General features: G+C 46.0%; 1 protein-coding gene across 5 annotated transcripts in view; it reads left to right on the top strand.

Moving 5' to 3' along the window:
- The window catches only part of MTRES1 (mitochondrial transcription rescue factor 1), a 128627-nt gene that overhangs the window by 70146 nt on the left and 44031 nt on the right, over positions 1 to 14450 (top strand). The window contains exon 1 of one of the 5 annotated variants that reach the window (XM_085611222.1): positions 4272 to 4407. The exons of 1 other annotated variant lie outside the window; for it this stretch is intronic. In XM_085611222.1, coding sequence (XP_085467348.1) covers positions 4281 to 4407 — 127 coding nt within the window. In that variant the 5' untranslated portion in view covers positions 4272 to 4280. 3 more of the 5 variants (XM_085611224.1, XM_085611223.1, XM_085611226.1) reach the window with 3 other exon arrangements.

Here is a 14450-nt window from a genome sequence, read left to right as displayed (position 1 = left end):
CACTAAACAGTCACTTTTAAGTTACATGCCTGAGGTAAGGAAATCTGTTGATTTCCAGAAACCCCATTACTTCCTGCTCACTTTATGTTAATGTATTGTTTACATGTTTTTATTTTGTTGGTTAAATAAATCATAATATTGTCCATTTGAATAGTAATAGATCCAATCCTGATTGAAGTTTTGTGGCTATGATTATGTATTTTTCTTGAAAGGGACCGCTGTCTCTAATAACCAACAGTAATAGGTGCCTGGCACAGATGAGTCATGAATGTATCCTATACTGGCACACAGTACAAGAAGGCGTGGAAGGCACGGGCTGCATGGATGAGAGGATGGTTGAGGTGTACGCACAGCCCCGGCACCTGGGAGTCATGAACTACCCAGTCTCCAGCTCAATACACCTAAGCAGGCACTCACATTGGCTGGTAGCGCGTGTGCAGCAGAGAGGAGGGGGATAAAGCCAGAGAGAGGAAGGGGCGTGGCGCTGGGGCACACTAGTCACTCGCCTATGCCCCGCACAAGTTGCTCAACGTTCATCAGATTGTAACACAAGGTAACACTGTGAGGCTCCTCCCCAACCAGCCTTCTGCATCAAGACGGACAGCCCCTGCTTGAAGCCCATTTGTTTATTGGTTCTTCGACAAGTACCGATTGCGTTTCTGTGTACTTACTACCTTTCGAGCATCTGTCTACCCACCCCCTTTCAAATCTGATAGAGCTGTTTAACTGGGCTCAGTTAGCATACAGCAGCGAGAGGAGGCAATAGGAACCTGCAGTGTCCTGTAACGACTATTACGGTTAGGAGGAAGAGTAACCATTTAGGTGGGACAGTCACTGGTTCATAATTATAGGAGGGCGAGGCCCTGCACCGATCTGCCTGTGCATAATTGGGACAGTCCCACGCCATGCTTATAATGCGTACAGCCAGGGAGAGGTTACGTAGACTAGCACATCGCAAGCACCGTGCAAGTAAAACATTTTTTTTTTTAATTTCCCAAAAGCAGATGGAAACAGAAGTTGGCAGCTGGATACTGATAAGAGAAGCACATGAGGAAGAACAGAAAATAGCAAGCTACACCCAATAGGAACAGAAGAAAAGTGGCAAGCACAGGAACCAATGAAAAGTCAGGGTGCCGGATGTAAGCCCCTTTTAAGATACATATTAACAATAGATTTTGCAAGCACAGCTCAAGGGCTGTGCAAGCGAAACCTAAAAAAGGGACATGTCGGCAGCAAAAAAAGCTGACATCAGTTGGGGCTTCCAACTACAATATTTCATCAAATTCAGCACAGATATATAAACATTCTGTAGGGCTCAGTCTTTTAAAACCTTATTTAATGAACCCACAATCATGCCCAGGCAAGGAAGTAAGTAATCTGCACATCCCATTAGGGGTCACTTGGGACAGAATGGATTTCAGGATTTCCCTATCGGCATCCTTGCACAGTTGATCATCTCTGTGGGGCACATGCAGCTTTAATGCAAAGTGAGTCCTGATTTTTCTGAAGCAGCCCTACATTAAAAAGATGGCTGCACTATGTAACCCTCTCCTAGTCACCTTCCCTGTGCAGGGGCACCGTTTAACCCTTCCATTTTAAGTGAGGTTCCTTCTTTCAGGGTAGTTCCAGGAAGCACTGTAGCAAGATTCTGGACTATTAAATCCCTTGCCCACCGACTAGTCTTTCTAGGTACCTGGTCTGATGAATCCAAAGCTATGCTCTCTTCTGGGGTGAAGCAATCTAGCAATTCCTTGCTTCCATGTTATTCAACTATGTCGTAGTTTTGATATCAACCTGTAGAAACAATCATATCTATAATGCTGACCACCAACATCATCAAGTAGATTTGTGGTTAAGAGTAGTAAATCTAGTATTCACTACATAAACTTGCCTTGAAGATATGTTGGTAATGTATGTAGTGGAACCAATATTTTTACAAGCCAATATTAAAACCGCAATATTGTGTTTTACAACCCTTTTTATTTACAAGGTAGCACTCCTTTCTTCCATCATTCTGCAGCTTTCCTTACTGGAGAGCTGTCTATGGTAACACTCATCACATGGTGTGAAACGTGCTGATTGTGGCACAAGATGACTGGCACAAAGCAAGGTACAAGGTTTCTATGTTTGGTCTTAGAGATAATTTTGAATCCCTCACCAACGACCCCGCCACCGCCAGAACCAACCTACACGAAGGGATGAAAGAAGTAGCCGAGTGGATGATGAACAGCCGCCTGAAACTGAATTCAGACAAGACGGAAGTCCTCATCCTTGGACCATCACCCTCTGCCTGGGACGACTCCTGGTGGCCCCCTGCCCTGGGCAGCGCACCCAAACCAACGGACCACGCACGCAATCTGGGCTTCATCCTGGACTCCTCCCTCTCGATGACCAGACAAGTCAACGCCGTCTCATCGTCATGTTTCAACATCCTACGCATGCTCCGAAAGATCTTCCGATGGATTCCCACCGAAACCAGGAAGACGGTCACCCAGGCACTCGTCACCAGCCGACTGGACTACGGAAACACCCTCTACACCGGAACCACAGCCAAACTACAGAAAAGACTCCAACGCATCCAGAACGCCTCCGCACGACTCATCCTGGACATCCCCCGACACAGCCACATCTCCGGACACCTGAGAGACCTGCACTGGCTCCCCGTCAGCAAGAGAATCACGTTCCGACTCCTCACCCACGCACAACAGGGCCCTCCACGACCTGGGCCCCAGGTACCTCAACGACCGCCTGACCTTCTACACTCCCACCCGCCAGCTACGTTCAACCAGCCACACCCTCGCCGCCGTTCCACGCATCCGAAGAGCCACCGCGAGAGGAAGATCCTTCTCCTACCTGGCAGCCAAGACTTGGAACTCCCTCCCCATCCACCTCCGTCTGACCCAAGACCACCTCTCCTTCAGGAAGCAACTCAAGACCTGGCTGTTCGAGCAGTAGCGGACCCCCTTCCCCCAAGCGCCTTGAGACCCTCCGGGTGAGTAGCGCGCTATACAAATTTCTTGATTGATTGATTGATTGAATCCAGAGGAATGTGTGGACTGGCACAAATCTGGAGGAATTGGCACTCTGAGAGCAAGGGCCCAGAAGACTGCAACAGTTGTCTTGGAGGTACATACCTTTGCGCCAGAAGCCTGTTCCACCCTGAGTCACCTGCCTCTTAACGCTACACTGATGGTTCTTCTGCAGCCCCCTCTCAGGCAGCTAAAGGAAAATGCCCTAGGACATTGTGGTCACACCAGGGTGATTTTGTATGCATGTATAGTGTTTGCATAGTCCGTACTTAGCTAAAAGGAGGCAGAGAGCTTGCTGTACACGGTCAAAGGCATGGATACATTCAATTAATGATTGGAGGAGACAAAGGGTTCTGAGAGTGAGGGTGGTCTGCTATGTCGTGGCGGTGTGTTTGCTTTAGAGGTGTGTTTTCAGCTCTTTCTTTGATTGGAGCAGGGTTGGGGCAGTCCTGAAAGATTGGGGAGGGGGGAATGTTGTCCCAGATCCTGGGTGCATAAATGAATAAGGTATATTGTCTTGTTTTCTTTGTTTACACTTCTTTATCTTTTGTCTGTCCTGGCTCCGAGTGTGCCAAGAACTACCAGAGGTTGTGAGTATCTCAGCTAGATAGATAGGAGTGAAGGTTGACAAGGATTTGTGGATGACGCAGCTGGTTTTAAAGATGGTGTGGAGTGTGGATTGACAAGGAGAGCCAGTAGTGTGAGGATTATGGGGTCATACTTCTTCAGGTCTCTGAGGTGTACTGCGGCATGGTAGATGGGGGGGGGGGCTCGTTTGGAGTTTGAGGAGCATGGCATGATCACCATTTAGATGAGAGCACACTCTAACAGCAATTTGGAAATCGCTTTCTGGGAGGAATGTTTTCACTTCTTGTAGTAGAGAGAAATGTACGGAGCCCTATTGTTTTTAGGGTGATGTGTTCTGTCAAACCGAAGAGTGGTGACTGACTGAGTTCATAATTGTTTTCATACTGAGGGTGAGGGCAAAAATGGATGGCCGATAAGGCCCGTCTCAGCACCTGGCTTTAAGAACTGCTGGCCCTGAGAACTGACAGGACCCGGTCCACTTAAAGCCCTGACAAGCGTGTACAGTATAGAGAAACCGGTTGTTCCTTTGATAGTCACCTGTCATTTGCAAAAACCCATATCCCTCAGTCTCGTGTACTGCTGCGGGTGTTAGACTTGGGAGCGCTGTCGTTGGCAGCCTATTGAGCCCAGGAGATAGGCATGGCCATGGCCCCAGCAAAGTAAATGCAGCCACTAATCTCCTGCCAAACCAACCCGTCATTGCGCTTGCGCAGTACACACCCAGCGCAGGCGCACTCCTGCCAATTGCTGTTCGATGGGCAAAATAAGACTCTGGCCCGGCAGGGAACAGGTAAGAGGCAGTCAGAAGGGGAGGGAACGACGGGGTGGCACAAGGGCAGCAGTGTAGTAGGGGGAGAGCAGGTCAGCGCTCGTTATGGCCGGCCGTTCACGGGCAACGCTTGGGACTCTACGGCATCTAGCGTGAGCCAGAGCACCAAAGAAGCCGAGACTGCTGCGCCCTTCACTGCAGCGAGAGGACACCAGCGTCCCGGGGAGGCTGCACGCGCTGCATGGTGGGAAGGAACATAGCTCCAAAAGCGTGCAATCGGGAGGTGGTAAGGAGCAGAGTAGTGTGTCCTCTTCAGAGAAGCGGCACGCCCCTTGTCTGACGGTACTTAATGGCTGTCACTGATTGTTTACCTTCCGTTGTACTAGTAGCATACGATAGCCTTCCCCCCCACTCAAAAAAGTGTTCCAACTACTTTCTTGCTAAGGAAAATTAACTAATTCCGTGGGCCTGTTCGGATGATTCTCAGTGGTAGGACGCTCCCAGGAGTAGCCGCGCACTTTACAAAACACTATTATTCATTAATTCTTTGAATAATGCGGTTACAGACAGGGCTTTAAGTGGGATAAAAAAACTGGGGGTAAGGAGGGTGTCTCAAAGGGGCGTGGCCAATGTAATTAAGGGCGTGGCTAAAAAACACATAAGCTAAAAATCTGTGATTAACCTAGTCATGTATATTGCTGTTTCTGTCATTGCATCCAGATATATGATACAACAAGTAACATCATACATACAAGCAGGCGCGCAACACCCATTGGGCTCACGGGGCTTCAGCCCCCCGTCATGTGTGTCAGCCCGGCTGAGACAGCCTCGCGGGCTGGCGTCAGTCTAATTGCATCCGGACCCGAGTACTTCACAGGTCTTTAACCCCTTGCCTGCTCATGACGGAACCACTCCGTCATGAGCCACGGGCGCCGTGTGCTCATGACGGAGTGGTTCCGTCATGCTGCGGCCGTTGGCGGCCGCTCCGCCCACGCGGCGCTAATTCCCCGCCTGTGCGGGCGATTAGCGCAGTGGGCGGAGACGTGATGGAACCACTCCGTCATGAGCACAGCTCACCTGTGGCTCGTGATGGAGTGGTTCCGTCACGAGCACAGCGGACCCGCAACTGCCCCCAAACCCCCCCCAGCGCCGCGGTGGAATTCCTGCCGCGGCGAAGGGGTTAAAAGACCATTTACTCGTTAATTAGGCTTTTGTTGTGTTTTCACCCATTTTTACAGCCACTCTGCCTATGGCTGGAAGACTTAGCTCCCCCCCCCCCCTCCCCAGAAATCTTCTCCAGCCCCCCCCCCCCGAAATTTGGCACTAGTTGCCCGCCTGCATACAAGTAAGGACTATTGGCTTTGTCAATGGTTGTTAATTGCATAAGATAAATAAGGAGCAACTATGGTTTGTATTTAACCCCTTCGGTGCTCATGACGGAACGGTTCCGTCATGAGCCACGGTTGAGCTGTGCTCATGACGGAACCGTTCCGTCATGACCACGCCCGCGCAAGATTCCGTCAGCACAGCGGCGGAATCTGCGCAGCATGGAAGGGGTTAATATTGAAAAAGCTTCCACTTAAAGCCCTTGTGACACCACGACAGTGTTGCTGCTCCTGAGTTTAAAAAAGAGAAGGTAAATCCAGAGAGAAAATGACTCTCTTTAAAGGATTTCCCTACCCTTACAACGTTCACCTGGCATGACGTCATGCCATAACTTCTACACTAGTGAGAAGTGAGCACCCGCACATGGATGTGCCTGCTGTCACTGCAGTCCGGAAAAAAACGGACCGCCTGTGTCAGGGCACAAAACAGAGCCCGACAGAGACCCATTGCAAGGCCTCCTTTAAAAAAAAAACTGCCGGTGCTCCGCACCTGTGAGACCCAGCCCACTTAAAGCCCTGATTACAAGCTTATGTCTGCCCTGGATTTTATGTTTTCCTTGAAAGGTTGCATAAAGAGTTTCTTCACTTAGCAACACTATTACCCCAGAAAGGATACAAGTTTTGCTGCTCATCATATAACTAACAATCAAGCCTCCATCTGTGTTTATTGTTAACGTCGATTGCGCTCTTCTTTATGTTTGTATTATGATAGGACCCTTTATTGGAGCGCAAAGGCATCTGTTAACTTTCTTTGTGCAGTTTACCTCCACCCGTTTTACTTGAATTCCCACGTCCTCAACATTAACTCCATGCTACCCTAGCAACTTAAACATCCATACACATTGCAGCCGCACAGCAGTCAGTCCACCAGGCACCTTCAGCTTACGGTGAATCATATCCGGACTTCTTAACTGCATCAACAAATACAACTAGAACCTCGGCTCCATACTGCCTAGCCTCGCTCATTTTTAGGTCAAGCCTGGACAGCCCATGGGCTGCTGTGAGGCATGCAGTATTGGAGTATGGCTTTGAAGCCCCACCCACTCTCTTCCCATATTTTTAATTGGCATGTGTCATTGTCCTTCGTAAACGATGCTTCTGATTCGTTATTAGGCTTGTTAGTCCCTCCTTGGTACCATTGTCTGCATTTGTTACCTCACTTAATGACTGGACCTTTTACTTGTCTTGTTACACGGTCTGCTTTATCTTTGCTGTGAGCACTATTTTGTTTAATGATTTGCCCCATACCACTCACTACATCGCAGCACACCGCCTGCTTTTGTATTATTTACTAATGGTGGTCCGCTTTAACTATAGCAGCCACGTTTCTTTATTTATTTTAGCAGCATGGTCTGCTTTAAGTATAGCCACTGCGCTTACTCATTTATATTATTTTTATTGTTTACTAGCACCCATGTGGCACTTTCACGTTCATGGAGGCCACGCCCCTTTCTTTAGACAAGCCGCGTCTAAAGAAAGGGGCAGAGCTCCTATTAAAGTCAAACTGCAGCATGGGGCACTTTTACAAAACAAATCTTTTTTCAGCTTGACAAACAGATGCTTTTTTTTGTCAAAGAGCCCTATGTTGCAGTGTCACTTTAATGTCGGCCACGCCCATTTCTTTAAAAGGGGCTCAACCTCCATGAATGTGAAAGTGCCGCATGGGCGCTGGTAATTTGCAATGCAATAGGTCTCGCATTTGCGAGAGTTTAAGCTATTGCATTTCCAATTGCTCAAACTCTCGTAAATGTGAGACCTATTGCATTGCAAATGCTTGTTAAATGTTGACTACAGGTAACTCAAACCTCTCCGAACTTCCAAAGTTAGGGGGCACTCTTCCCTTTGATATACATTTTTTTCTGCAATTCTCTGTCACTTATATACAGTTGTGAATGAAGAAAGATTGGAGATGCCCACAATCTCACTGAAATTATAGTAGTATGCTCTCTATCAGTAGTGGGTGTTTTTATTAGATGCCATTTCCAAAAATAGACATGGAATTCTGACTTCTGGTTAATTTAAATGAGTCAAATAACACAATCTATCGAAGCCTGTGTTTGGTAATTAATCAATGGCTTACCTTCATATACCCTATGCGGACTATCTTAATATTGTTACTTCTTGCAGCAGAATTAACTTATTAGAGAGGTCAAAACAATTACAGAAGTGGCCAGACCTTTAAATACAGTCTGCTCAGATGGAGCAACACTGTCAAATGGAAGCTAACTTAACTGGTGGGCACCCTTATTGATCTATTAGCTAATATTTAAGACTTGTTTAATACAGAATTTCTGGCTGGAATTTGTTAAGGTCTCCACCTTAAAAAAGTTGAAAAAACAACTATTTCATCTATTGCTTGCTTGCCAAGCTAAGTGTGTCATGTAGTATTTGCTAGATTATTGCTGAATAAGTGAATCAATAGCTCAGATCTCGTTTAGGAAGATGTAATCAAAGCCATGAAGTGTGATGGTGCTAGCCCTTGTGGCCCATAATGCAAAGAGGCAAAGCATCCTGTATTGTGCATTCATTGATTTTCCCCCAAAGCACTTGACAGTAAAGACAGGGCTTGAAATTTGGTGTTCAGCACAGCCCACCGAGAATTCTCTCTGATTTATTCCTGGTTTTGGACAACAGTATTAATATTTGAAAGAAGATATGTTGCTACTAAGGAATTTAACAAAGTTGTGTTTTAGCACTGTCAAAACCCCTTTCAGAGGGCACGCAGGTGTTACTGGGCCCAACCGTGGTTATTGAGACCTTTGACTCCTGATGTCCCGGGGCCCAACCTACTATGGATCCTGCTCAACTGGGTCAAGTACCCCTTCTGGCCTTGACTCTCAGTGGTAGCTGTAGTCGAGCAGTCAAGACTCCCTCGAGGGGGATGTAGAGACAAGTTAGTGAACACGACTTGTAACTCAAAGTGCAAACAGTACGAACAATAAATCTGTGTCCAGCCCAATACTTGCTTTTATAGGAGAAGCAGTATTTTATTTCTAACTTTCCACATGCCAAGAAGAATTATATTTAGAATCAACAGTACAATCTCTCTTGGAATAAAATGACATGGATTTATAAAGCACACAGGTACCACAGAGCTACTTTTTTGGGGTACAAAATCAACTGATCCATGGTAGTTCTTTTGGCCGGAGGATGCTCCACCTCCACTAAGCCACACTAACTCTGTTAAAAATCTTGGCATTAGGTTTAATGGTGGGCTCTCTTTTCTGTCACAGGTTAATACAATAGTAGGGACTTATTTTGGTCTGCTTAGAAAGTTCCTCCATTTTCTGTCTCTCTTGGCTAGGAAACTGGTAGTACAAACTTTGATAACATCTAGGGCGCTAGGAATCACCGCCGTGTTGTGGGGACTTTCTGTCCCAGCTGCCACTGCCCGAGGAGATGGGGCCAACACTCCATCCTGCCTGCGCGCTCTTAAACGCCCGTCACTTCCTGTGTCGCTGTACACCAGGAATCACTACCCTGTTGTGCGGACTTACTGTCCCAGCTGCCACTTCCCAGAGGAGGAGGGGCCAACACTCAATCCTGCCTGTGCTTTGTGCTCTTAAGCACCCATCATCTCCTGTGGCGTGGGACGTGCTGAGGCAAAGCCTGGGCCAAGGGCGGGCCGGTCCTACACCTGCCGGGGACAGGAGGAGGCGGTGCCACCCCCCTTGGTTGTGGAACCAAGCATCTGGAGTTTTTCCGGTCCCGACTTGGCTCTGCCTTATACCAAAGGTACTTTTACTTTCCTGCTGTGATACCTTCTAACTGCCTGTAGTTAGTATGCAGTAAAACAAGGAAACAAATGCTAATTAGGGGTGAGGCTGGATGTAACCTCTCTTTCGGGGCGAATATTTTCTGGGAACATCTCGGAGTACCTTGGGACTCTGGGGACTCTTTTGACTGTAAAACTGTTAATTAGTGGAACTGGTTCTGTGTTTCATAAGTGTTTGTTGTCACTGCTTAGCAATGGGCAAAAGGAAAGTCCAGGATAAAGCACAGGGTGATGCCCTTCCCAAGAAAATGCCCACCGGTGCCTTTTGCAATGATGCTATTGATATGATTGAGGTTTTACTCCTGGAATGTCAAGTAATTGCTCATAGCACCTCTCCTTCTCCACTTGCTAATCCTGCCACCCCATACCATTAGAGTTTTCTCCTATCCCTCCCCCTGCAAAGAAAACCACAAAACAAATTCCACAGATGTTTAGTAAACTCCATACGAGCAGTAGGAAAGGTACAGGAGGTAGAATTATAGAGCCGCCTACTTGCACTCGTGAACAGCACCCAAGTGAGCTTTTAGGACTAACGCCAGTGGCACAGAGTAAAGAGGTCCTGTTCACTACTACTGATCACTACACAGTATGTTGCCACCACCGCACTCAAGCTGCGGGTGAAGGCGGTAGTCTTCCACCACCCTGAAAGTATTGCTTTGGGCACCCCTCCCAGTCCAACAACCATAATCCGTGAGACAGGCTTTTGTTATGGTGCACACGTATGATCCATGTTCACTTATGAAAAAAATCAGCATTCGGGATCCAGACAACAATACAGCTAGGCACTTCAGGGCAGGAATCCACGTCTTCACCATGCAGATAATTTTTTTCATCAGAACAAGATCCGTATTCAACATCTGCTTAATCTACTTTGATATTGCCTAAGGTAGGGCTGAGCGACTAATCCTCCAAATTTTGGCATCAGTCAAGCAAATGGCTTTGTTATGTTGATGGCCCACTCCTATTTTATGTCATCAAGGAGGAAATGTTAGAAATTAACTTGGTATTAGCTCATTCCTAGCTTTTTGCAAATAATGCTTCAAAGGTCATTAGACAATAGGTAATGTAAATCTAACAACAATGATTGAGTTTGTTAAACTCAGTACGGGGATTCTGTAATATATTGTGAATGGCCCTTCATACCTTTATTTGGAGCATACAAAGCTAAAATCATACCACTTTTCTCTTATAGGTCTCTTGTACAAGTCAGAACTATTGAAAAATCTGTCGTTCTCTTAGAGTAGACTGTCTTAGCATCATCTTCTGTAGCTTGGACAGTCTATCCGAATGAAAGGTATCAGACTGGAGTTAGGGCTGATGTCGAGCTGGGTACGTTCACTGCAAATAGTACCAAATAGGTATTTTTCTTTTGTCTGAATGTCTATTCCCATAACTGACTGGAACTGCAATGAAACCAATAAACCAGGGTCATGCTCGCATGCACTTTATGCTCTATTCAGCATTACTTGATTGAAACTTCTTGATTGTAATGATGTAACTTCGTTTAAACAAAGTGTAAATAATTCCCTTAAATTGCTGTCATCTGGAATTGATGTCCTAATCATAAGCTCACCCATATCAACTATTTCCTAAATTACAGTTATCATTAGTTGGCTAAGATTTGTGATTATTTCTAGGGCCAATTACAAATACAATGTTGAGTTTTATTGTCCTATTTAATTAAAATCATTGCAGTATAAAATCAAATCAGTCATGATATCTCATTGCCTTCACCTTTACTTTTTCATGGTGGTCAAGTTCTGTAAAGAAATGTTCTTTGAAAACTATGACGTTTGCCATTACTCTTGAGTTTGAATGTTTTTTTAATGACATCTTTTTTTGCTGTGATTACTGAATTGTCTTCACAGAGATTCACATGAACTTTTGCATTTACAGTCTTTGATATGTAGAGTGATATAGTTGGGATGTCAAGATGATCATTAGCGGAGGCGCAAGGATACATCCATGTTTAACTCTTACTTAGAGTTGTTCTTAAGATCTGCTCCTGAGAACCAAATCTGACTTGTTTGTGGTGTTAGAGAAGTGTTTGATGAGAGATCCTAGGTGAGAGTTGATTTCGGTATTGTGTCAATTGCTGGCTCTTTGATATTGATGCATGTTACGTAGGTATCTGAAGTCCAGTGGTATACCAGCTAAAATTCCTTCATTTCTAAAAACGGTATCGGTCTGGAGAGGGAGCCTGGGGTATGGAGGGGACTCTCCTATGCTGCCTGAGCCGTATAGGGCTGGAGACTCCCTCAAACCTCTCTCTTTGTCCAAACCTATAGAAGGATGGACCCCTATGACATTGCAGATCATGGCTTTATTTCAATGTTTGTGCGCTGAGCACTGGCCCTGTATCCATCCCTCTCCTAGGACCCTTCCTAAAAAAGGATAAGAGTTAGTCAGCATATTCAAAGCACCAAAGACCGTCCTTTTCCAAACTGGCATACAGAGCTGCTGCTGAGGCCATGTATGAAGTTGGGAGTAACCACATGGCTTGGCAGTTCCGGCTGAACTGTTCCCATGAGGCACAGGGTCAAGACAGATTTGCATATAGCTGGGTCTGCAGTGAGGTAGTGAAGTCAGTTAAAGAATGATGATGGATTTAACCCACATCTGTGACTGGGGGTGAGTGTCTGAAAAGTTTCAGCACTCCGTCCATCATCTCCTTGTGTTTGCTTTGTTCGCCCTAAGTTGGCAGGATATACCCAGACGTGGGTCCCTTGCTCACTTTGCCACTGGATTCAGGCTAACCTGGCTGATGAAGGGTGTTACCCAGAAACCGGTCTCAGGATGCTTGTCTCCGATTCAGGGAAGATCTGGCTTGGCAGTTCGGGCTGGACCGTTCCCATGAGGCACAGGGTCAAGACTGATTTGTAAACTGAGTGAAATATGATTATCGTCCACTAGCTGGGTTAAAGAGAATATACTTAGATATATCCATTTAGAGAATATACTTACATATATGTAAAGTGGTGAAGCCTTTTGTTCTCAATTTCAATGTAAAGGTTTTCTGATAATAATAATTCCCAGGAGCCTAAATAAATATTTTGCTTTTGTCCTTCAGTCGAGTGATAAAATGGTAATTTAGCAAAAATCATATTTTATTTTTGGGTGTGTGAAAGTTAAGTATCTGTCTTGGACCATCTTCTTTCTCTAGGAGTACCTATGTGGGAGTGTCTGGCAAATTATTCAGTAGCCAATGCTGAACGCGAGATAGTATGAATTCTTGATGGTATGTTTTTTCAGGAACGCAAACGTTCATTTTTAGGGCATACCCTTACCACTTAGGGCAGTACATCAAACACACAAAAGGTGATGGAAGAAATGCTTGCATCAAGTTTAACCGCTGGCAGTCACTCAGGGTAGGTTTCCTGAGGTGGAATGGTGGGCAAAAGTATGATGTGTTGGAATGGCCTAAATGAGATGGGGGTGCCGAAATGTGGGTGACATGCTCACTGTGCCTCTAAATCAAGTTACGCTCCACTGATGAGCCCCCATCAGGGCAAAGCTGGTCTTGGGCTACTTGGGTTCTGGTTCAGGGAGAATCTGGCCAGGTAGATCGGGCTGCAGTGTCCCTATTGGAGCAGGAGCAAGACTGATGTGCATGTAGCTGGGTTGAAACTGAGGTGGCATGGAGGGCAAAAAAGTGATCACTGATGGTCTGAATTGCTACCCGAGCAATTGCTTGTGGTTAGACTGATTGTAAGCATTCCTCCCATCACCTTGTGTGTGTTTGCCAACTAAGTTAAATAGGGGTATGTGTTTACCACATTGCCCAGGATTTTATTACCACTCTTTGACTGATCGCCGGAAACTACCACACTCTGAAGGAAAACTAAATATGATGTGTGCTTATGATTCAATCATGCAAACGTTATATCAAGCACCTACACTTTCATCTTTGTGAATCAGGTGGAACGTTCATTTATTATTTTTCTGAAATAGTTTAGGCCTATCCCTGCGACAGTCCTTTGTAAATCAGCACAGTTTGGGTTATGTATGATTCAAAAAGTGTTTTTCCATTCGCCTCGTTTCTGATCTTGGTTATGATTTTGGGATCTTTCTCCCACCTATTCTTTTCACTCAGATTCCGTCAGTTATACTTTGTACTTCATTACTTTTTATTAGTTCTGGCATAATGCCCAGTTATGGGAATTTATTACTCCAACTGCCAGCAGTTCCAAGACTGAAATCGTGATAACAAGCTGCTTTCTATATCATTCTTAAAACTTGTTTGTTTACAAGATAAGAAAGATGTGTCTAACGCTATCCAGTTAATCTCTTCAGTCTCGCCCATTCCTCCAGTGCATCATTTTCGTGAACATTGAGAGTGGATTTGTTTCTTGTGAGAAGTGCTGATTTTCAGAGAACTTGGGCTTGAAGATTATGGTACATTTGAACTCTTTCATGCTCACGACTCAGCTTTGCCAGCTCCACGCTGCTTACTAATGCTAGCTCACCACACTGTCCACCAGAGACCGCTCCCCTACTGCCTACTAATGCCAGCTCACCACACTGTCCACCAGAGACCGCTCCCCTACTGCCTACTAATGCCAGCTCACCACACTGTCCACCAGAGACGGCTCCCCTACTGCCTACTAATGCCAGCTCACCACACTGTCCACCGGAGATGGTTCCCCTACTGCCTACTAATACCAGCTCACCACACTGTCCACCAGAGACAGCTCCCCTACTGCCTACTAATGCCAGCTCACCACACTGTCCACCAGAGACAGCTCCCCTACTGCCTACTAATGCCAGCTCACCACACTGTCCACCAGAGACAGCTCCCCTACTGCCTACTAATGCCAGTTTTCACCACGTGCACCAGTGTCCGCTTCTTACACGATTCACTACTGCACACTCCTTCCGCTGTCTACCATTGCAGGCTCTTCATA

Source organism: Triturus cristatus, chromosome 6 (genome assembly GCF_964204655.1).
Source record: "Triturus cristatus chromosome 6, aTriCri1.1, whole genome shotgun sequence".
In the NCBI taxonomy this organism is placed as follows: Eukaryota; Metazoa; Chordata; class Amphibia; order Caudata; family Salamandridae; genus Triturus; species Triturus cristatus.
Note: the sequence above shows the minus strand (reverse complement) of the source record. Positions and strands in the feature narration are given on the sequence as shown.